The sequence below is a fragment of the Cicer arietinum genome, chromosome 7 (assembly GCF_000331145.2).
Source record: "Cicer arietinum cultivar CDC Frontier isolate Library 1 chromosome 7, Cicar.CDCFrontier_v2.0, whole genome shotgun sequence".
In the NCBI taxonomy this organism is placed as follows: Eukaryota; Viridiplantae; Streptophyta; class Magnoliopsida; order Fabales; family Fabaceae; genus Cicer; species Cicer arietinum.
Window position 1 is genome coordinate 14,626,673 of NC_021166.2, and position 22,890 is coordinate 14,649,562.

Below are 22,890 nucleotides of genomic sequence, written 5' to 3' on the forward strand. Positions count from 1 at the left end.
TTTCCATTACATCATTAATATATTACATTTGTAACACACAACTTTAACGACATAAATCATTATATGTTTAACCTGAGTATGAATGCAGCCGTGATTGCTATTTAAAACCTTGCTAGCTACATTTTTCCATAGCCTTAGAATGACAAGTACGACCACAAGGAGTGACTTTCATGTGGAGGAATAGCTAATTAGTGTGGGTTGTTCATAGATTTGGCATCTACAACACGGTGCGAAGAGAGGACGACACAATGAGGGTGATTGCTTGTGATCGATGAGATGGTTATCTTTCTTCATCGTGATTGACTAGGGAGGCTTGGACAACCATAGGAAGAAGCACATAGAAGATGGGTTTTAGTAGAGGAAATGCTAAAGTGCATGAGATGATTTTTCGTCCATTTGTATGACTCATCGAGTACATTTACTTTCTATCACTCAAACCAACAAGAAACATGTGTTATCGCACGAATGATATGTTATTGTTATCCTATAAGTATCTTACTTCATATTGTTAAAAAAAGTTGTTTTATATATAAGACACATATTTGTTTTATATTTTTATATTTATAAGTGATAAATATTTATTTTGTATTTTTGTATGTATCAATAATTATTAGTGTATCCTCGCGGATACGAGTTGATTCGTAGAGTTTATTTAATAGTATGTTGAGTAGTGATTGTTGATGTTGTAGTATGCAATTGTTTATGTATGAAGTTATGCAATTAGATTAATATGTAAAATATAGTGAAAAATATATGGAAATAATGAGATCAAATTTTTGTCATAGATATATTCAAAATATATGGAGATAAATGAGTTCATATAATACTCAAAATACCAACAAATATTAACTTTTATAAATAATATTAACTATCAAATAAATATAATAACAAAAGATTAATTAAATTCAACTGAGTATTAAATGTTTTGGAAATAGCCTTAAATTTGAAAGTTGAGTGATTTAATCCAAAAGACAATGTGTGATAAATATTGCAATGAATTTATTGGGGAAAAAAAAAATTAAATGATGCAATCAACGTTCCCTACATGTCTCACTGAAGTTTGAAATAAAAAATTTTATTTTTATATTTCAATGACAAATATTTGTCTTTATATTTAGTTTGTATTATAAATTATAATTAGTTTATCGTAACTTTTATCATAGTTTTATATAGAAGATATTCAAGACATATGTTGGTAATTAAATAACGATTCATCTTTTGTATAATTGACTTGTGAAAGATCTTCTTTTAGCAAAATGATCCATGATAATTATTCATCTTTTCTTCATCTCTTGATTCTTTTTAATTTTCTTTTCATGTTGATTCTAAGATATTCAAGAGACAAGCTATATATTTAATTAAAATAAACTTTTAGTCCCTACAAAAATATAACATTTCAAGTTTAATCTCTAAAAAAAATATTTATTTTTAGTTCTCCTTTTGATTTTATAGAGAATAAAATAAAAATTACAAAAATAACAAAAAATAATTAATTATTTTTAAGTACTAAAATGTTCAGAATTTTTTATAGGGACTACAAATTTTCTTAACCCTTTAATTAGTTAGCACGTGAAAGGTAAATTTTTAACTAATTAATCCGCAGTAAATATTTGTTTCGTATATGTTTGTACATAATTATTGTTAGTAAACTATATTATTTTAGGCAAAATTCCACTTTTGGTCTCATAAATTATTTTTAGATTCTACTTTAATATATTGTATTTTGTTCATTTCACTTTGCTCTCTTAATTTATAAACGCTAAACAATTTGGTCCATTAAGTTGTTTTCAATATTTTTTGAGAAAAATAAATTTTAAAAATATTTTTTAAAAAAATCTTAAAATTAACAAAATATTGGGCCTATGAATTCCCTCTCTTAAACTTACAAAAAATAATAAAATAATAAGATGGAGCTTTAAAAAAAATATTTTAATACAGCCTTAATATTGAGGGCTTGACAAGAACTTTTTTTAAGAGGACTTTGAGGTTTGAGGCTTTATTGATAACTCTATTTGACTATGTGGTAACCATAATAAATTATAAAATATAAAAGTATATAAAACATATTAAAAATAAATAACATTTGTCTTATGTTACAAATTATAATTAATTTATTATAATTTCTTTTACACTTTGTCTATAAATTATTCAAGATATAAACTATAAATAAATATACATTTCCTTATTAACTAATTGCTAATAAATGATCATTTTTTATCTAATAAATGTGTATCAAATATTTGTGATGTGTATAACTGTTTAGTTAATTATAATTCGTCTATTATACTTTTCTCACATTTTTATAAATTTAAAAGATATTCGTAAATCTTAGTTCAATTAATAAATGTCAATATTATTTATGTATGAATTTCTTTATTATTTTATCTAAACAAAATAAAAAGATATTAAAAAACACTGTAATAATTAATTATGAATTTATCTTTTAATTAACTGACATGTGAAATATATCTTTTGATTTATTGACCCTATTTATTGGTACTTGTGCAATTGCACAAATTGTCGTGCAATGTTGGTTACTTAGATAGATATTATGATATCAAAATAATTTTTAAAAATAAATGTAAAATATTATCAAAATTTTAATGAACAGTACCTTACATTCAAAAGGCAAAGTCATTTTAGAGCAAATACATTATCATTAGGGGTGAGAATATGCCAGAACAGGTCAGACTTTGAATCTAGTCTGAAAGCCTATTTAAAAACTTTATTCACATTAAAACATTTAAATGTTCTAGTCATATCACATCTCTACATACCAATATCAATGTACATATCATTTAAATTCACATATCCATATATATTAAACAAAAAATAATTTTTCTAACAAAATAATTTTTTTAAAAAAAATCTCAAATAAATATCATTTAAACCCTAAAAGTTAATTTTTGATTTTAAATAATATATTTTTTTTTGAAATAAACGCACCCATTATTATCTCAAACAAATATGGAACGACTAGAGAGTGATTGACTAATGTGATTGACTAATTGAATGACTACCGAATATGAAACAACTACCAAATATGAAACGACTACCGAATATGGAATGACTACTGAGTGTTGTCTAATTGATAGAATTTAAAATAGAAAATATAATTATTGATATAATAATAAAAAATAACATTAATAAATAATAAAATATATATAGGTCGGTCTGTCAGGCTTAATATGTTTTTTTATAAGCATGAGTCTGACCTATTTAAATAAATAGACTTTAAAAATAGTTTGAGTCCAGTCCTTTTATTAAATAGGTCAGACCATAAGTAGACCTAGGGATGGCAATAAAATTCGCACTCGCGGGTACCCACCCAAGCCCGCTTTAATTGGGTGCGGGTGCGGATTTTCCCCGACATTAAAATTCGGGGGCGGGGGCGGGTTTGGGGGTAGTGATATCCACCCCGCCCCCGCACCCGAACCCGCCCTGCAAGTATTATTATTGTAATTTTTTAATTTTATATACAAATACTTATTTAATATATTTAATATTTTTTAAAATATTAAAAATTATAATTTTATCTTTATATAAAATATTTTTAATTTTATTATTATTTAATAATTATTATTTTATTATAATAAATATGATTTTTAAATTTATAATTTTATATATTTGAGTGGGTGCAGGTGCGGGCGGGGATGAATGCTTAAATTTTACACCCGCTATGAAACGGGGGCGGGTGCAGGTTTTCCTCAATTAGTCGGGTGCGGGTGTGGAGGAGGCGAAATCCGCCCCCGCTCCGTCCCGTTGCCATGCCTAAGTAGACCAGACCATAGGTCTCTCTCTGATAGACAGCCTAACCTATTCCCATCTCTAATTACCATAGATATATTTATTTTGTTGCAAATTTGATCGATTAAATTGTGATTAAATTGTGCAGCTTTATCTTTTCAAATAGTTTACATGATTCCAAAATCTTAAGAAAATAACATTTGATGGAGCAGAATTGAGTATGTTCTTTAATCCTAAGTCCTCGTACAACAATACTTTACAAGCAGGAGAAAGTAAGTTTTTGGTTGTGTTTCAACTCAACAAAAAATATTTGGCATGATCTATTAGTTCGTACAAAATACCAGTTAAGTCGGATTTAAAATGTTGATTTTTGGTAAATTTTTTTGATAAGGTAGTTATTTTTTTTCTGATAGTTATTTCTTTTTTTTTTGTAGTTATTGTTTCTGTTTTTATATATATATATATATATATATAGAAAATAACTAATTTTACATGGATTTTCATACAACTTAGTATATTTTAAGCCAAATTAGTATAATTTTGTTATTTTTAAGTTGTTTTAACATTTTTTGTCTTAAAAAAAATGATAAATATTATCCTAATTAATTCATACAACTACGAATTCATGATATGACTTTTAATCTAACAATATTGACAATTGAGTCATGACTTGTGGATTTTAATTTCATATTTTACTACGGTCTTTTAATTTTTTTCCATTCCATTTTAGTCGATTGATTTGGTTTCTTAAATATTTTTTGTTTTTTTTTGTTCCATCCCATCTATTGATGTCTAAAGTTTGTATTTAAGGGATCAAAATATTTTTATAATTTAATCAAAATATTTTTATAATTTAATAGACTAAAATATTTAACATTAGTAACTTAAGTGACTGAAAAAATTAAAATGAAAAAAAATCAGAAAGACAAAATTGAAATGAAAAAAATTTAAAAAACTAAATCTAATTTCTGTAACTTAAATTGGAAAAAAAAAATTTGCTTAAAAGATTTAAATCAAAGAGCATGACAGTCAAAAATTATTTTCTTATAAGCAAAACTTATCTTATTGAATATATATGTAAAATGACTTTATACGATGATACTTTTTTTTTTGTTGCCAATTTTTGTAAATTTAAAGTCTTTTGATAAAAAAATTTATTGTTTATAAGAAAAAATTTGGAGATTTTTTGGTCTATGTATTTATAATAAAAATACACAAATTTTAAGAAGTATTAATTACTTAAAATAGTTTTTTACTTTTATTTAATTTTTGTCTTTTTTTATATTAATGGATGTATTTAATGTCTCACATTTTTTATGAGGATATATTTGTAAAAATATTCTAAAAATAATAGTAATAAATAAAATAATTGGTTTTGATATGTTTTTAGTTTTTTTTTTTTTTTTTTTTTTTTTTTTTTTTTTTTTTTTTTATAATTGAGACTAGAGTAGAGATAATACACAGAAAATAAATTTTCATTATATGGATAGTTTGCAACACAATTTTATTTGCAAAAAGCCAATCAATAAAATATGGCTGTATTTATGGGAGTAAGTTTGTCATTGTTACGCACACTTCTAAATAGTCAATTTTATTAATTGTTATTCTAAAACTTTCATTATCTTATATTTTTATTTAATAAAATATAAAAATTTAATTATCATATACAATTAATGTAATATTTTTTTTATATTATTAATACATCACAATCAATAATATATAACTTTAAAAATATTTCGATGATTACAATTAATATATCATAATATATATAAATTAAATCATATAACATAATCAACATTAAGAATAAAATCAACCACAACGCAATGAATTCGAATTTACATTGAAAGAAGTACCTATTACTCGACGCACTTTGAATATAATTATCCCATGAGAAAAAACCTATAAGAAAAAAAATAACAACCAATAAACTCTCTTTATCATTTTTACTCAAAGAAAAGAATGATAAAAAAATTATTCTTAACAAGGATCTATAGCTAAAAAACAGTATTATTTTGTCAATAATAATAATAATAATAATAATAATAATAATAATAATAATAATAATAATAATAATAATAATAATAATAATAATAATGTTTATCTTTTTTTAATAGAAAAATAGGCGACATTATTATTGAAATAAAAGCTATAAGCGTATTGAAACTTATTTTCTGGCCATTAGTCTACTATATTAAAATATAACTATAAAATAATTAATATATCTACCTAAAAAAATTTAATTAATATGTATTTTCTTTAGTAAATTGAATATATATATTTTTAAAATTAATATATTATATATAAATCATTAAAAAATATTTAATTTTAATTATATCTAACTATTTCCATAGTTATATTATTATATAAATGAATAAATTGTAATTTATTAATAATATAAACTTTTTTATATATAAATTAATTTATCTTTACATACATGATTCTATTCTATTTATTAAAAATACATATATAATATTTATCAATTTTTATTTCCATTAATTACCTGTCTATGACCTTTCTATCAACTTTTATTTACATGATTCTTCTTTTTTTGTTTATGTTGATGCTGAAATATCACCTTTTATTTTTCATTTCCGCGTCTAAACGAAATCTAACGTCTTCCCAAAACAAACCTTTTTAAAATAGAAAAATAAATAAAATAAAATAAAGCCTTCAATTTGGGCACGGGACATGACCTCATCTTCCCCTCTTTTTTCCCCAAAACACAGAAGCACTACTAGGTTATTATTTCTTCTTGTTTATTTATTTATTAACATATTGGTAATTGTTATATTTTATATTAAAACATGAATTTCATAAATATAAATATATATATATATATATTCATTACAAGCATTAGCCAAGTGAGTGAGGCAGAGTGAATTTGAAAGCGTACTTATAAAATAAAATAAAATACAAGAATTTGATCCATCCACTTCAGTCACCATCCATCCCCATGGACCCCGATTCATCTTCTCTCTCTGCATAAATTTTCCACCTCATCTTTTTAAGGTATATTATTTACAACTTCTCTCTTTTCTTGTTCCATATATTCTCTTAAATTTTGCTTAGCCAATGTCCATCTTAATTATGTAACATTATTTTGGCTCTCAATTTCTATTCCATTTAATGGTGAACAAATTTCCTTTATGCTTATAATAAAAAAATATTATAGGTCAATAAAAAAGACGTGGTAGTAACTAGGGTTACAAGAAGAACAATATCTTAATTTTTGTTAAGATTGTTCTCATGTCTCGATGATATTAATTGATACCCAATATTATGTTTATCTAATTACTTGTTTCTTTAATTGTTTTTAAACAATTTTTCAGAATCAGATCTAATTTGTTCGATTTTAAATTTTGTTGATTTAATTAGGGTTTATCATTTTGATAGTTTGAGCACGATAATTAAGAGATTTTCAATCACGCTGAGTTTTTGTGCTGTTTTGAATGTATAAAAAGTAAAGGTTGAATTTTATTAGAACAAAAAAAAAGGATTGAATTTTTTTCATTATGGTTTTTAAAATAATTTGATTCTTAAAGAGGAGTAAGATTTGGGTTTTGGGGTGCGATTTACTTACCCATGAACAGTTATTAAATTACTAAATATTAATTAGTCACAATTTTTACTGTTTCCCTATTTAGTTGGATTTGTTTTGGAGGAGAATCTATTGATTCACAAATTTTAACCTAAAATATCAATAATTCGTTTAAGACTTTAAAGGTAAATAATTTTCTAGCCATGGTTCAAATGGTACTATTTGATATCCCATTTGTAACTGATCTTATGTAGTTTCTCCAACAAATTCTTAATTATTAGATTAATTTAACAATTGATAGATTAAACACTCTAAACCATAGAAAAACCATTTTCCAAACACGCACTAAGCTATATTGAGATTTGTTGGGAGGAGATGCAGAGAGAGAAATTCGTTATATTTTGGAAATGTATCTAATGATTCGATTTGCCGCAGTAATAAATATTTATTATGAAGTTAGATAGAGTTTTTTTTTTTCTTTCGAAATTGTAAGAATAATTATTTTATTTTTATTTTCAAATGATGCCTAAATTGTTATTGACGTTTATCACGAAATAAATATTTTAGTGGTTTACTCTCACTGGGGCATTAAACAAAAAAATATATGGATGGTTGTAGAATAGATTGAATTAGGAGTTAAATATGGTAATCTCAACCGAGATATTTCTAATTTGCTGATTCCTGCTTTTTCAATTCCCTAATAAATTGAGAGAAAACTCAAGGAAAAGGAGAAATTCTTTATGAATAGATTATTTTGTTTACCATTGATATATATTCTCTTCTTGCATATGGTGGGGAAATATGTAATTTTTTATATGTATAAATGACATTTAAAGTTGAAAGGTCTCGGTCCGATATATGTCAATCTCCAACACGTATGTATAATTATATTCAATTACTTATATTCTATAAATTATTATTAATGTTTATGTTTAAGTGTCTTGTCCATGTTTGTGTTATTGTTTCATAGATGATTTGAATTTGATCATTCTCTTTAGCTAATCAATTTGATTGTTTTATGTTATTTAGTAATAAAAGTTCTTTGAAATCTAAGAATAACTAATTTCATTGTGCAAGCTAGTTATGAACTTATGAAGCTTGAACTCGATATTAAAATGATAACTAACATGACGTTAAATGTTTTTGACATGAAAAATGTATTATACATAGTGTTTCTTTTAACATTTGAAGTTTTCTTACATGGGCACAACACATTTAATTCATTGATTAACATCAATGATTTTTTGAAATTATTAATTTAAACAATTACGAAATCACATGAATATGTGATGTTTTTATGTCATTTCCATTTTATTTTCAGCCTCTTTTATTATTAATTAATTACTATCTAATAAACACTACATATCAAACCTTTTTTTTCATGGAATGACTTTTGATGAAACAGTGGTTAGATTGTAGTAATCATGGTATTGCTTCCTTACTCTGGTGTTGAAAATGCTGAGGAATCAGATTGTTCTAATAAGCCAAATCAAGGAACAGCTTATGCATACTCTGGAGAACTTATTTGTGTTCAAAATAAGGAATACTTAGTATTTGAAGATGATAAAATGAATGAACCTGGTTTAACATCTGAGAACACTCCCTCAACTGTGGAAATGATTGAAAGTGAATCACCAAACAACAATAGAGTGTCATTTTTCAAATGGTTGGCGAAGGATGAGCCTACGGCAGTGTGGTTCAAGGTATATATATGTGTGTGTGTTTTCAAAATTTTGTCTTTTACTTTCTGATCTAACTTTTGATTAATGTTTTATTTATTTACTTAAAAAAATTAGTTCCATTTATTTTATGAAAACATTTTCTTTTTCATTTCTAAAATACCTGTTCATTTGAACTTAATAAAAAGATGAAAAATCTTTAAAGTAAATAAAATGAAATTTTAGTTAAGGATAATGTATGTTTGGATTCACATTGAATTTAACAACATCAACGCATGTTACCTTAATTTTGACAAAAATTACACTTCAGAATTTCAATAAACTTACGTATTATTGACATGTTTTTTCTCTAGAAAGAAAATAAGAATTGAATGGATGTTAATTTTGTATTTATTTATTTGTTTGAAGTGGAGAGGGGAATGGCAGGCAGGCATCAAATGTGGAAGGGCAGACTGGTCATTATCAGCTTTGAAATCAAAACCAAGTTCTGACCAGATGAAATATGTTCTGATTTTTTCTTTAGACACAAGGGATTTGTCTTGGGCTGATATACTTAATGTTGAATCAATTGATAAGTTTCCTCAGCCTATACCATACAAAACTCATGAGGAAGGATTGCAAATGGTAAAAGACTTGACTATTGCACGACGCTTTCAAATGCAAAAGCTAGCTGTCGACATGCTGAGCATTGTTGATCAGTTTCATTCTAATGTATGTGTGTTGGTGGTTATATTTCCTCTTCTTCATTCCCTATTCTTGTAAAGATTGTTTACACTATCAAACAATTATAGGCTTTGGTCGAAACAGCTCGCGATGTGATGGTTTGGAAGCAGTTTGCTATGGAGGCTTCTCATTGTCATGGTTATTCAGATCTTGGAAGAATGCTTCAAAGCCTGCAAAATGTAAATTCCAATTCCAGATTATAGTTTATAGAGTAGAATGTTTATTTATATTTTTTGTTCCTTAACTTTGTTGAATGTTAGTATGTTTGAACTGTGTAGCTATCTTTTTTCTTGGGGTCGTATACAAAATAGTGTAATTGATACGTGATTAAAAAGCTACTGTAGCACACTATAGTTTAACGGAATTTGAATAGTTGCATGGTACAATTTGAACAAAGTGCTATTTTTTATGATAAGTTATTGACAAAATTTATCAAATGAGTTTTTGATTTTATTACATATTTTTCAAGTCTTTTTTTTGGCTATATAGTAGTTTTAAATTTTCATACCTGCTAGTATTTTCATTACATAAACACTATTATCATATTTTGCAGTTAATATTTTTTATTATTCCTTATTAGGTGACTGAAGTAGTATAACATTTTTTTCTTCTATACAGAGCATATTGCAGAACTACATAAAGGCTGATTGGATACTGTATTCGTATAAGTCTTGGGCTGAACGATGCAAGAATGCAAATAGTGCTATATTAGTAGAGCTGCTGAAGGAGGTATTTTTTATTTTATTTTTAATTTTGGTAGATAATTCATGAATTGAGAAAACAAGGACTTTTATTGATGTTTGCATGATCATCAATGGCGACAACTTTTTATTCATAGTGGGGATAATAAACATAAGAAAAATATGACTTGGGGTGTAAACGAGTTTAACTTGAGAATGACTTGCGAAGCAAAGGGTGGCTTGAGCTTGACTCATTTTTATAAACCAGTTTAACTAAAAGCTTGAATTTGGGCTTGTTAAAAAGGGTAAAGCTTAGGCTTGGTCAGTTTATCGTATTTATCACTTCATTTTCTTAATACTCCATAAAATAAGAAATTTATTGTGTAAAAAAAATCTCAACTTTTTTATTAAAATAAGTTGACTATGAAACTATTGTTTATATAGGAATTGCAATGATAACTTTGTCATCTTAAATAATCAATCTTTTATATATATATATATATATAAACAAGTTGTTCACGAGACGTCAACGTTAAGTCTATAAGACTTGAGCTCGGCTCATTTAATTAATCGAGTCCAACCTTTTGCATATATATATATATAAACAAAATTCACTACGCGTTAACGTCAAGTTTATAAGACTTGGACTTGGATCATCTAATTAATCGAGCCCAACCTTAAATGTGAGTTTGTTTGTTTATTTATACAAATGAGTTTGATCGAATTTTTAACGAGTCGAATTCGAATAGGTCACGGAAAACTCAGTTCATCTACACCCTTGTATGCACTAGTTCTACTTATTTCATCAAGTGCATTTTATGAAAGAGCATCCAAGCAAACAGATCTAGATGATACCTAGAACCTCATACATGGCTGTTTTCTAAGAATTTTTATGTAAGTACTTTTTATCATTATTTGTTAGGATCTAAAATTTAGTATTACCTCCCATAGATATAAAGCAAAATTAATTTAGTGAGCCATCCTTATGCTCCATTTCTGATGAAAATGGATTGTCTCTCTCTTATTAAGGAATGCATGACATATTTCCATTTATTTTATTTTCCAATTATAAAATATCCAATGTTGTCAAATTTCCGCTATAGCGCTATAGCATGACAATTTTTGTGCCAGCCACCATAGGTCGCAATACCTATAATATCTGTCATGTTTTTGCAATAGTCCCAATGGTAATGCCATGTTTATATGAAGGATTTTTGGCTTACCGTGTATCCCCCATTCACCATTGATAACATTGGTAATTTATCGGTTTTTAGCTTATTTAAAGTTGGTCAAAAAACCGATTCTCTTAAAACTTGAAGATATATTAGGTTAAGGATCTGGATATTTTTAATCTTTAACTAGTGTTATCAATATCAGATTGTTAAAAATAGCAAAATCCCAAAAATCTGCTACGTGAAATAGCAGATAACGTTGCAGGCAAATAGAGGAGGCCGCATAGCAGTTGAATTAAGTCAATTATTTATATAAAAGGCACTCTTTATACAAATAAAAAGGGGAATGGAGGCAGTGCATATCTTATATATTGAAAGGTTTATGTATTACTATGGGGAATATGAGTAATACTCACGGAGTGTTCAGTTTTTCTATTTGGTACACATGCAGATTCTTCAATTATATAATTTTTAAAAATAGTAAAATATTCTTTTTCCGCCATTGCTGCTACATCAGCTAGTAGAAACTGGAATAGTGGTTACTATTTCCGCGGTTTTCATAGAGGATTTATCAAAATTTGCTATGCAATATGACGCTATATTGTCGCTATCACTGCCATTTGACAACACTGCATTGGTTTATATCTCAAACAAAAGCCTTGTTAGACAATCTCTGGAATTGGTTGATTCATTTCTTATTTTCTTGTTCAGGAATTGTATGTTTCAATTTTGTGGAATGATGTCAACAATCTCTGGGATGCTGCACTGGCACAACCAAAATTAGGTTCTGAGTGGAAAGCATGGAAGAATGATGTAATGAAATGGTTTTCCATATTTCCATCCTTTTCTAGGAACAAGGACATGATGCAGCAGGATGCTTCTAATGGTTTGCACCAAGTAAGCCTTCAGGTTTGCCGAAAAAGGCCTAAACTCACAGTTCGTCGTGCAGATACACTTCCTTCAATGGTTGACTCATTGAGTGCATTAGCAGCTGTTAATTCTGAACTGGAAGATATTGTGGAGGTACCTGTGTTAACTGATATACCTGGTAATTTGAACACTCATTGGAAGGAAATCGTAGTTGAGCCGACATATTCTGAGATCATGCTAAGCAATGGAACAGAATCAAGGCCTATGGAGGAAATTCCTGTTCAAAATGTTGTAGAATCTGGTACCGAGAATCAACAATGTCAAGCACATATCGAAGTGACGGGAAGGCCGGACGTGAGACCGGTTGTTGGTGGTGATGAAATGGCTGTTCCAAAATTTGTAGAATCTGGTAATAAGAATGCACAATGTCAAGCGTATATCGAAGCCAAGGGAAGACAGTGCGTAAGACCTGTAGTTGGTGGTGATATATACTGTTGTGTGCATTTCTCGGAGCGGGTTTTAGGCGGTTCGAGAAAAACTGAAAGACCTGTTACAATTGTTACTCCAATATGTAGTGGTACAACTATTGCCGGTACTAGATGTAAGCATCATTCACTTCCCGGTTTCTTGTTCTGTAAGAAACACCAAAACGAGACCTCAAATTCAAGCCATAATACACTGAAGAGGAAAATTGATGAAAGTTGCAGTGGTTCAAATGGTTTGATCTGCAAAGACAATGTGTTGGTAAATGATGGAAGTCCATTGCAAATTGATTCGGTGTCCGACGATGATGATTCTTTCTCCGGAAGAAACAACTTAGGTGAGTTGCTCATGCTGTCTGGAAATGATTATCATGTAATGGAGGCTCTTCAATGTATAGGCTCTCCTCACTATGGTAATGGTAATGAAGATTCTTGTTTTGAAGCACCAAAATGGTATTCCTTATACTGCGAAAAGCACTTACCAAACTGGCTTAAGAATGCAACAAATGGGAAGAGTAGGATAATATCAAATGAAGTGTTCACTGATAACTTAACTGGCTGTTCCTCTCTGGAGCAAAAGGTGCATCTGCATAAAGCGTGCATGATTTTTTACAAACTATTCAGAAGCATTTTGTCACAAAAAAACCTCGAATCTAACGAAGCTCGATTCCAATGGGCTTTGGCTGAAGCCTCAAAAGAGACTAGTGTTGGAGACTTTTTTTATAAGTTGGTTCATAGTGAAAAGGAGAGGATTAAATTGACTTGGGGATTCGATGGCGACGTGAATGCAACCTCGCTCATGGAAGGACTATCTCGCCTTCGTTCGGCCTCAATGAATGATAATGCGATCAAGTGTAAGATCTGCTTTGCAGAATTTTCTGATGATCAAACACTTTGTAACCATTGGATGGAAAATCATAAAAAGGAAGCAGAGTGGCTATTCAGAGGTTATGCTTGTGCAATTTGTTTGGATTCCTTTGCCAACAAGAAACTACTGGAATCACATGTTAAGGAAAGACACCGTGTCGAGTTTGTTGAACAATGCTTGCTTTTCCTATGTATTCCTTGTGGTGGTCATTTTGGAAATATGGAGGAATTATTGTTGCATGTTGTGTCAGCCCATCCTGTTGAATTTAAGCCATCGAAAGCTCATCCTAGTCCCGAGCGGCAAACTTTGTCTACCAGTGATGATTCTCTCGAACTCATTGAGCAGGGAAATGAAGCTCCTTTGGACAATAACAATTCTGAGAATCAGGACAGTTTGCGGAAGTTTTGCTGCAGGTTTTGTGGGATGAAATTTAATTTACTACCTGATCTCGGTCGCCATCATCAAGCTACTCATATGGATCGCAATTTAGCTAGCAGGCGCTTGGCAAGGAGAGAAGTCCGTCATTATGCTCACCGATTGAAATCGGGCCGAATCAGCCATCCTAAATTTAAAAAAGGTTTGTCAGAAGCATCATATAGGGGGATCAGGAATAGGGCTAATGCGAATTTGAAGAGAAAAAATAAGGAAACAAGGTTACTTGAGGTAGGGGAAACATCCACGCAGCCTCATGTAAACGAGACAGAAAATATCGGTCACCCAGAAGACTGTAAATACTCACTAATTGTAAAGATTTTGCTTTCTGAGATTCATAAGATTAAACCTCGGCCGAACAATATTGATATTTTATCAATTGCTCGCTCTTCATGCTGCAAAGTCAATCTTAAAGCCTCACTAGAGGAAAATTTTGGAACATTCCCTGAAAGTTTCTATGCGAGGGCTGCAAAACTTTGCAGTGAGAATGGTATTCAAGTGAATTGGCATCAGAAAGAGTTTATTTGTCTAAGAGGTTGTAATGCATCGAACGATGAAAATCTGATCCCTCGGTTAGCATTACCTTCTAATGACCAGATGATGCAAAATTCTGTAAATATATCGGATATTGCAATCAATGAGTTGGAGAAAAACGAGTTTCACTGCATCGTAAATATGCACACTTTAAAATTTGGTTCACTGCAAAATGATATAGTATTATGCGATGACATAAGCTTTGGGAAGGAATCAACTCCAGTAATTTGTGTATTAGATCAAGAAATTCTTAATTCTCTTTTTGAGCAAGATGTAAGTCTTTCTATGCCTTGGGAGAGCTTCACCTATGTTACGAAACCGATGCTTGATCGATCACTCACTCTTTATTCTCAGGTATTTAACTTTCACTTAATTTTTCTTTGATCCAACTTCTTGTATTTCACTTATTTTTTCATACAATAGCTTCTATATATATGTGGTTAGTAAGGAGCTAAGTTGGACCAAATTCTATCATCAAGAACTTACAAACATACACTTTTAACATTTTGTTTTTGAATTGAAGCTATAGATTACTATTAAGAAACAATTTTATATTGTTTTTTATGATATTTAACCTATTAACGTATTCTTTTATTAGCAGAGTCTGCATCTGAGATGCTCTTGCTCATCTTCGACCTGCTGTCATGAAACGTGTGATCACATATATCTTTTTGATAATGATTATGATGATGCAAAAGACATATTCGGGAAACCGATGCGTGGAAGGTTCCCATACAATGAAAATGGTCGAATCATATTGGAGGTAAAATATTTCCATTAATTTTAAGCTTCCAATATATCTAATATTCTGATCTGTTCTGAATATGTTAGGCATTGTTTGGTAACAACATACCAAGAGTATGCTAAAATCCTAAACACATTATCCCTTCCTGCTTATTTTTTATTTTACATGTTATGTCTTCATTTTGTTTTCTATTTATGTATTACTAATTTATAAATAATTTTGTCCAATGCTGTATATTACTCTACAAAACTACAGGAAGGTTATCTTGTGTACGAATGTAACCACATGTGCAAATGCGATAAAACCTGTCCAAACCGAATATTGCAGAATGGAGTTCAGGTTAAATTGGAAGTCTTTAAAACAGAGAAAAAGGTGGTGACTGTTCCTCTTCGATAAATTCGAAACAACTCAAAAACTTTGTATGTACTTTGTTAAGTTAACTTTTGTTGTTATCTGATTCACAGGGATGGGCTGTAAGGGCTGGCGAGGCTATTCCGCACGGCACATTTGTGTGCGAGTTCATTGGAGAAGTTATAGGAGAGCAAGAGGCACTGAAAAGATGCGAAAGGTTTACATTTGTTTCAAGATGTAGTTTGTTTTAGTTGGTCAATGTTTTTTCTTTCTTTTACTGATTTGGTCTGTGTCAATACCAGATATGGAAAAGAACATTGCAGTTATTTGTATGACATTGATGCTCATGTTAATGATATCGGTAGATTGATCGGAGAACAAGCTCGATATGTCATCGATTCTACTACATATGGAAATGTGTCTAGGTTCATCAATAACAGGTAAGCATAGATTTAATGCAGAAGTACTTGTGTTGTTTGATAAAACAAAATAACATGGCGCAATTTGTTCATTTTTTACATGGTAACATGATTAGGACTTTATTACTATCACATCCTTTGAGAAAGGATGGTTTTGATAAAATTAATCATAAGATATTATTGCCAAAAACTTACTAAATGCCTGCTGATTTTCTCTTATTGTTATTGCAGCTGTTCACCCAATCTTGTCAATTACCAAGTTCTTGTAGAGAGCATGGATTGTGAGCGCTCACATATCGGTCTTTATGCGAGTCGAGATGTCAGTACTCTCTTCTATATAGTTGACATCAATAAGCTTACTAATGCTCAGGCACTGCATGGATTAGATTCAATGTTGTCAATCACATATTGCAAAATACAATAGTTAAAATTCTGCTACGATATAGTGTTACTATGCCGCTATTTGATAATATTTTATACTAGATTAGATTTCACTTTGTTTCTTGTTAACAGATTGCTTTGGGTGAAGAGTTGACATACAATTATCACTATGAGCTTGTACCCGGAGAAGGATCGCCTTGTCTTTGTGGATCTTCGAAGTGTCGCGGACGCCTGTACTAGAGAACCTCGACATTCTTTCTGTTGTAATAGTATTTTCCAGACTGCACATTTGATGGAATAAGTTATTTGATCAACATTTAAACTAACCAATATGAAAATAATGCATGTGCAACATTGAACAGTTTGATCATTTTTATTTTTAGCTTAGCGCGCTTTTATGCGTGTGTAACATTGAAACATGTCAAACTTTTCATTGAAGCAGACAACCTTTGTGAAGCCAAGTATGATTTTTCAGCTGTTTCTGACAACCTTGATCAGATTTAATTGATAAGGATTGCTTGTTTGGTACATTTAAATTGCTTTATTCTCTAATTTTATTCCACATAAGTGTATGTCTTTATCTAATAATCAGGGAATGGCCTTGTTGTTAGGGTTGGCAATTGTTTTTCTTCTCATTTTCTTGTCTTCAGTTTATATATTGCAGGTTATGTAACACCGATATGTTAGATTGAAGACGTACTTGGTATTGGTTATCCACACTAATACATGTAGTAGTTATATTCAGTTACTTCCATTTTTCTAAAATTATTAACGCATCGATGTGTTGATGTTAGTGTTAATGCCATGTTTAGTATATCTCTGTCGGTGCTTTAGGTTGGAGAAATGTAAATGTGTAAACTAAGTGCCGTGTTTGGTAAAAGTTTTTATCTATTTTGGTTTTGGTAAACTAAGTGCAGTACACCTAGAAAAATGGTTGTGTCGATCGTATTCATAGTAAATATCATAGTTTATGAATACTACTAATTTAATTAAACTCTCTACAATATTTATATTGAATGTGTTTAATCAAGTTTCTTATCCAAACTGGTCCTTAGTTTGTTGCATATTTACTTTGTGGAACTTGTTACACACTTATGTGATAGTTGACTAAATTATTGCCAGAGAGGTGATTTCAAAATGGGAACTTTTGATATTTGCTTGGAGTTTACTGTTTTCAATAATACCACCACCATTTGGTGATAAAACATGATTGATTTTGGAGTCATTGTGGGTTGTAGGTGCTAAAAATTGGAGTCACGTGCCAAGTGTAGTTGTTGTTTCAGACACAGCTTAATAACGGAACATAGAATGTGATCATACCCTACCAAAATTTTATTTATCAACAAGTACAACTTCTTCTGCCGGTTTTCTAAGAAACACCTCTAGCGGTTTTAGAGTGTGAATAAAAAGTTTCAAATTAGATTAAAAAAAAAAAAAAGTAGATTTTGAGTAGTCGCCTTTTGGTAATCCATCTTATGATTTACAATTTGTTGTGTTCAGCAGCAAGTTTAATAGAAAATTACAATATCACATTAAATAACATTAATGTTGTGTATCAATATACTTTGTTATAATTAAACAATATATACAAAAATAAAATTAATATCTTTTGGATTTGAACTGTATATCACTTAATTTCTCCTTTTAGGACCACAAAGAAGACAAAGGGTAACATGTAGCTAAAAACAACCAAGATCACCATCCCTGCATCCAAATAGTTACTCAATTAATTCAACTAATTGATATAACTAAAATTTAACAGACAAAAAAAAAGTTTCAACCTCTTAAAAACCTCACCATATTTTACAATGTTTGAAATATCCTTATGAATATTAGATGCAGCTTCCATCTGCAAGATTATGGATATGACAACAAATATGCTTCCTATTTTCTCCCTAACAACTCTCTCACTTAGATCCAATGACCAAAACCCAGCTATTTCATATAAAAAATCTTCAACCACAACTTTGCTACACAACAATATTCCAACCCATAGAACAATTCTTTCGATTGATTTGTTGAGTTTGGTTGTTATGATGAAGTTTGTGAGATTAATGAGGCAGGCGCATGAATAGAGTGGAAACCAAAAATACCAATCTATGCAAAATAAGAAAAATAAAGCATACATTAGAAAAATTAAATCTCGATGAAAATTGATATAAATAAGAAAGTTCATATAAATTAGATTTATAAAGTACTACCAGGGTCATTTAATTGAACAGAGGCTGAGTATGCAAAAAGTGTAGACATTAGTAAAGAACATAAATTGAATAACCTTCGTGATGTTTCCATTCTCATCTTGCTTCTTTTGAAAGAGACTTCAAAGTTCAAATGAGAGTCTAGATCGCAAGAGGTTTTTCTTTTCCAAATGGTAAGTCAGAGACCATATAAAACAAAACAAGAGCATTAAAGTATATAAATAGTCAACGTTTCCTAGGATCAACAAAGTTGTAAGGCGAAAGTGTGTGAGAAATTGAAAAAATATGTTTGGAAGGTTGTAGTTTAGTTAACTGTGTAATCAAGGACTAATATATATTTAGTCTTGTGAAATTCCAAGTTTTCATTTTCGGTCGTATAAATTTTTTATTCGGGTATTAGTTTTTATAATATTCTTTTTCAATACTTTTGATATGTGCTGTTAAATCTTAATATATTTAGATAACGAAAGACCACGTGGCAATGTTATGTAGACTTTAATAATGTGTAAGGTTTTTGATTTATTGTCGTGTATTTTTATTGATTTAATTATTATTTATAATTGAAATAATATTAAATAACGAGATTTTAGGATTTTTAAGATTTTTTTTTATAAATTCCTCAAATCAATCACATCAACGTGATTTCAAAGATAACGAACGAATCCAAGCCTTAAAATTTGTATATGCTTGTTTCTGAGAGTGATCCAACTAGTTTTTGATGAAACTTAATGTAAGACCCATAATTTTAAAGTACCTTTTATGTATTTTTGGTATATTTTGGATTTTGGCTCGGAGGCTTTTAAGCCAAAGTTAATAATATTTTGGAGTTTTATAATCAAAAAGATATTTCGATGCCAATTAGAATTTCTCGTCGATAAATAAATTGAATTTAACTGCGGTAAATACTTTACGGTTAATTTAAGGCGTTTCGGGTGAAAAGGTAATTTAATAAATATCTAGATTTTGAGATATTTGTTAAGTTATATTTATTTTATATATATATGTTTGCTTGGAGGGAAAAAGAAAGGAAAACTAGAAGGAAGGAAAAGGAAAAGAAAATAGTATATAAAGGAAGGAAGGAAAAAGGAAGAAAGGAAAAACAAAGGAAAGAAATAGAAAGGAAGGAAAACCCAAATTTTCCATCTCCTTCCTCAGACAACCAACCGTGAAACCAAAATTCCATCCTTCTCCATTTCTCGTTTTCGTTGCTTCCTTTTCTTCAAAGCTAGTGACCCAAGGTTGGGTGAGGGTTAGACCAAGGTTTTCGTAACTCCACTCTTCCTCTTTGAGTCGAAAACGAAGAAAAACGGTTTTTGAGATCCAAACACAAACCCCTCCGTTTCTCCTAGATCCAAACCTCATTCCTCGAAGAGATAGAAGGGAAAGTTGCTCACCTCCGTGCTACGGTGCTAGTGCACTAATTTGGAAGCGGCGTTGCGAGCGGAGATTTTACCGGAATTTCTCGCGGAACCGGAAACTCTCGATAAAGCTAACTTTGAGGTAAGGGCTCCTTCCAAACTTCTAGCTTGCATTAGGGACTTATATGTAGTTGTGTGGGAAGGAAATTGTTAGGGTTAAATGTGTCGATTTGGGGAAAAACCAAACTAGTGCGTTACGGGTAAAACCCTAAGAGTTAGGTTTTGTTTATAGTGATGAATGTTTCGTGGTAAATGAATTTGAATGTCATTGTGTATGATTATGGGTAAATGAAACTTGATGTTTGTTAATTGGTGTGGTTGTTGTGAATTATGGTTTGAATGTGAAAGTATGTTTGAATTTGTTTCTGTGGAATTTGAAAACCATTAGAGTTAAACGAGTATTAAAAATGGGGAATCTTTTAATACCTCGGTTTGCTTAATGTGTATTTGAGGGAAATGCTTAAGTTAACTGGGCGTTGAGAATGGGGAATCTCTTAATGTCTCGGTTACTTAACTATCGTTTTTGAAAATCGTTTCGGTAAATGAGTATTAAGAATGGGGAATCTCTTAATATGACTGTTTGCTTAACGTTTTGTTTTGAAAATCATTAAGTTAAATCGGTATTAAGAACGGGGAATCTCTTAATGACTTATTTAATTAATGTTGTTTGAAAGTCGTTTAAGTTAAATGGGTATTAAAAATGGGGAATCTTTTAATATCTGCATTTGCTTAACGATTGTTGTGAATGGAGTCTGTGTATGCTCATGCATTTCATTTGGTAAATTGTGTCGACCCGTGATAGGTGACACCTTGGTAAACTGTACGGACCCGTGATAGGTTGTACGTTTGCGATTTACATTTTAGTAAATCGTGTTGACCCGTGATAGGTGACACCATGGTAACTGTACTGACCCGTGATAGGTGGTACATTTACGATTTACATTTTTGGTGAATTGTGCTGACCCGTGATAGGTGGCACCTAGGTAAACAGTACTGGTCTGTGATAGGCGGTACGTTTACGATTCCCGCTTTTTCTTTTAGTAAATCGTGTTGACCCGTGATAGGTGACACCATGGTAACTGTACTGACCCGTGATAGGTGGTACATTTACGATTCCCGCTTTTTCTTTTAGTAAATCGTGTTGACCCGTGATAGGTGACACCTCGGTAAACTGTACTGACCCGTGATAGGTGGTACGTTTATGATTTACGCATTTTAGTAAATCGTGCTGACCCGTGATAGGTGGCACCTCGGTAATTGGTACTTTGGCCTGCGATAGGCGGTACAATTATGATTTACGGCCCTTCGAGGAGGGTTTTGGTTTGGAATTCCGAGTCCATGCATTTTGGCATATACGCATTGCATTAGGGTGCCTGGCACGCGAGTCATGTTTGATTTGAGTTTATGATTGAGTGATTCGAATTTTGATTTATCGTGATAACTGAGATGAAGGTGTTAAGTGCTATGTGTTGTGTATTGTGTGTGAGTATGATGGTTATCGAACCTTTGTGTGTCGTAGTAATCGCGTAGAAATTGCTAAGTGTTAAGTGGTGAACTTGATTAGGAATGACTTAGGTTAATTCATGAATTTTTGGAAAACTGATCAGGGAAATCGATTTCCCAATCGATTGGATGGGTAAACAGGGACTTGGCCAATTCACAAAATCGATTAGCCAATCGATTTCGAAAACAATTTTCAAAGGAATCAGTTAAGAAATCGATTGCCCAATCGATTAGGCCTTAAGTCAGGGGCTCAGGAACCAATCAATCGATTTACCAATCGATTGAATTCAGCCCAGGATTCTGTTTTCATTAAGAATCCCTCACCAAATCGATTAGGAAATCGATTGGCTCGAAACCAGGGGCTCAGGAACCAATCAATCGATTTACCAATCGATTGAATTCAGCCCAGGATTCTGTTTTCATTAAAAATCTTCACCCCAATCGATTGCCCAATCGATTGGCTCAGTGAAAATCCTCATTTTTAGTTGTATGATTAATTGCTCATGAATCTATCCATGTTTTGTTTTATCATGTGTTAATTAGGAGATCGAGAACTGCATTTTACCTTCATTTTCATTGGCAATGTACTGTATGAACTTTTCGCACATGGAAAATCCTGTTAAGATGCATGCTTAGTTAAAAAGTTGTTTTGAGCATTCAAAAACTTAATTGCTATGTGTTAACTGTTATTTTCTGGTTGGTGACCCTTTACACTATTGTGGAAATCTGGGCTTTGCCCTCAGATGAGAGTCAGGACGGCCCTACTGGTTCGTACCCTACGGACAGGGATGGAGATGGGAACGCTTGACTGCTGTTGTGTTAGGAGGATCTCACGGGGCGCGTGGAGATTACTCAGGGTGTATAGTTTTTGGTAGGATGATCAGATTAGGATGATGTATAGGGACTAGGGGTCCTTCTTTTTGGTTTGGAGTATTTTAGTTTTGGAAAACTGTACTTATACAAATATTATCAGTTTGATATCATCTTTGAATGGGTTCCATGTACCATTTGATGTTTATGTAAAAATGTTTTGGATTTATAATTGGAGAAACTTTTCCGCTGCGTAAATTATAATGACTCAATTATTTATCCAAAAGCATTTCCTGATTTATTTCTTTGTTCGTTCTTAATTACTTTTAGAAAAAAAAAA

At 30.5% G+C, this 22,890-nt stretch overlaps 2 protein-coding genes across 2 annotated transcripts; one reads left to right on the forward strand and one right to left on the reverse strand.

Moving 5' to 3' along the window:
- The first annotated feature begins 8,704 nt into the window (after positions 1-8,704).
- LOC101497897 (histone-lysine N-methyltransferase SUVR5-like) lies at positions 8,705-17,139 on the forward strand. The gene is made up of 11 exons (XM_004509234.4): positions 8,705-8,988; positions 9,373-9,675; positions 9,756-9,866; positions 10,306-10,416; positions 12,251-15,079; positions 15,327-15,488; positions 15,726-15,842; positions 15,935-16,038; positions 16,124-16,261; positions 16,472-16,559; positions 16,754-17,139. Exons 1-11 carry the CDS (start codon positions 8,710-8,712, stop codon positions 16,859-16,861), a joined length of 4,350 nt encoding a protein of 1,449 aa, XP_004509291.1. The 5' UTR covers positions 8,705-8,709; the 3' UTR covers positions 16,862-17,139.
- Positions 17,140-18,128: 989 nt separating this feature from the next.
- LOC101498217 (uncharacterized) lies at positions 18,129-19,178 on the reverse strand. Its single transcript, XM_004509235.4, has 3 exons — positions 18,823-19,178; positions 18,419-18,718; positions 18,129-18,325 (listed from the first exon to the last, which is right to left on the reverse strand). The coding sequence occupies exons 1-3, from the start codon at positions 18,917-18,919 to the stop codon at positions 18,249-18,251; spliced, it is 474 nt and encodes a 157-aa protein (XP_004509292.2). The 5' UTR covers positions 18,920-19,178; the 3' UTR covers positions 18,129-18,248.
- Positions 19,179-22,890: the final 3,712 nt, after the last annotated feature.

What these genes read in the sequence shown, in the direction of transcription:
- LOC101497897 (XM_004509234.4), top strand. Translation starts at nt 8,710, where the DNA reads ATGGTATTGCTTCCTTACTCTGGTGTTGAAAATGCTGAGGAATCAGAT. An exon ending in CTACGGCAGTGTGGTTCAAG is followed by an intron (nt 8,989 to 9,372) that starts GTATATATATGT and finishes ATTTGTTTGAAG; the next exon opens with TGGAGAGGGGAATGGCAGGC. An exon ending in TCTTTAAAACAGAGAAAAAG is followed by an intron (nt 15,843 to 15,934) that starts GTGGTGACTGTT and finishes TCTGATTCACAG; the next exon opens with GGATGGGCTGTAAGGGCTGG.
- LOC101498217 (XM_004509235.4), bottom strand. Translation starts at nt 18,919, where the DNA reads ATGAGAATGGAAACATCACGAAGGTTATTCAATTTATGTTCTTTACTA. An exon ending in TGTTCAATTAAATGACCCTG is followed by an intron (nt 18,719 to 18,822) that starts GTAGTACTTTAT and finishes TATTTTGCATAG; the next exon opens with ATTGGTATTTTTGGTTTCCA. An exon ending in TTCAAACATTGTAAAATATG is followed by an intron (nt 18,326 to 18,418) that starts GTGAGGTTTTTA and finishes ATTTGGATGCAG; the next exon opens with GGATGGTGATCTTGGTTGTT.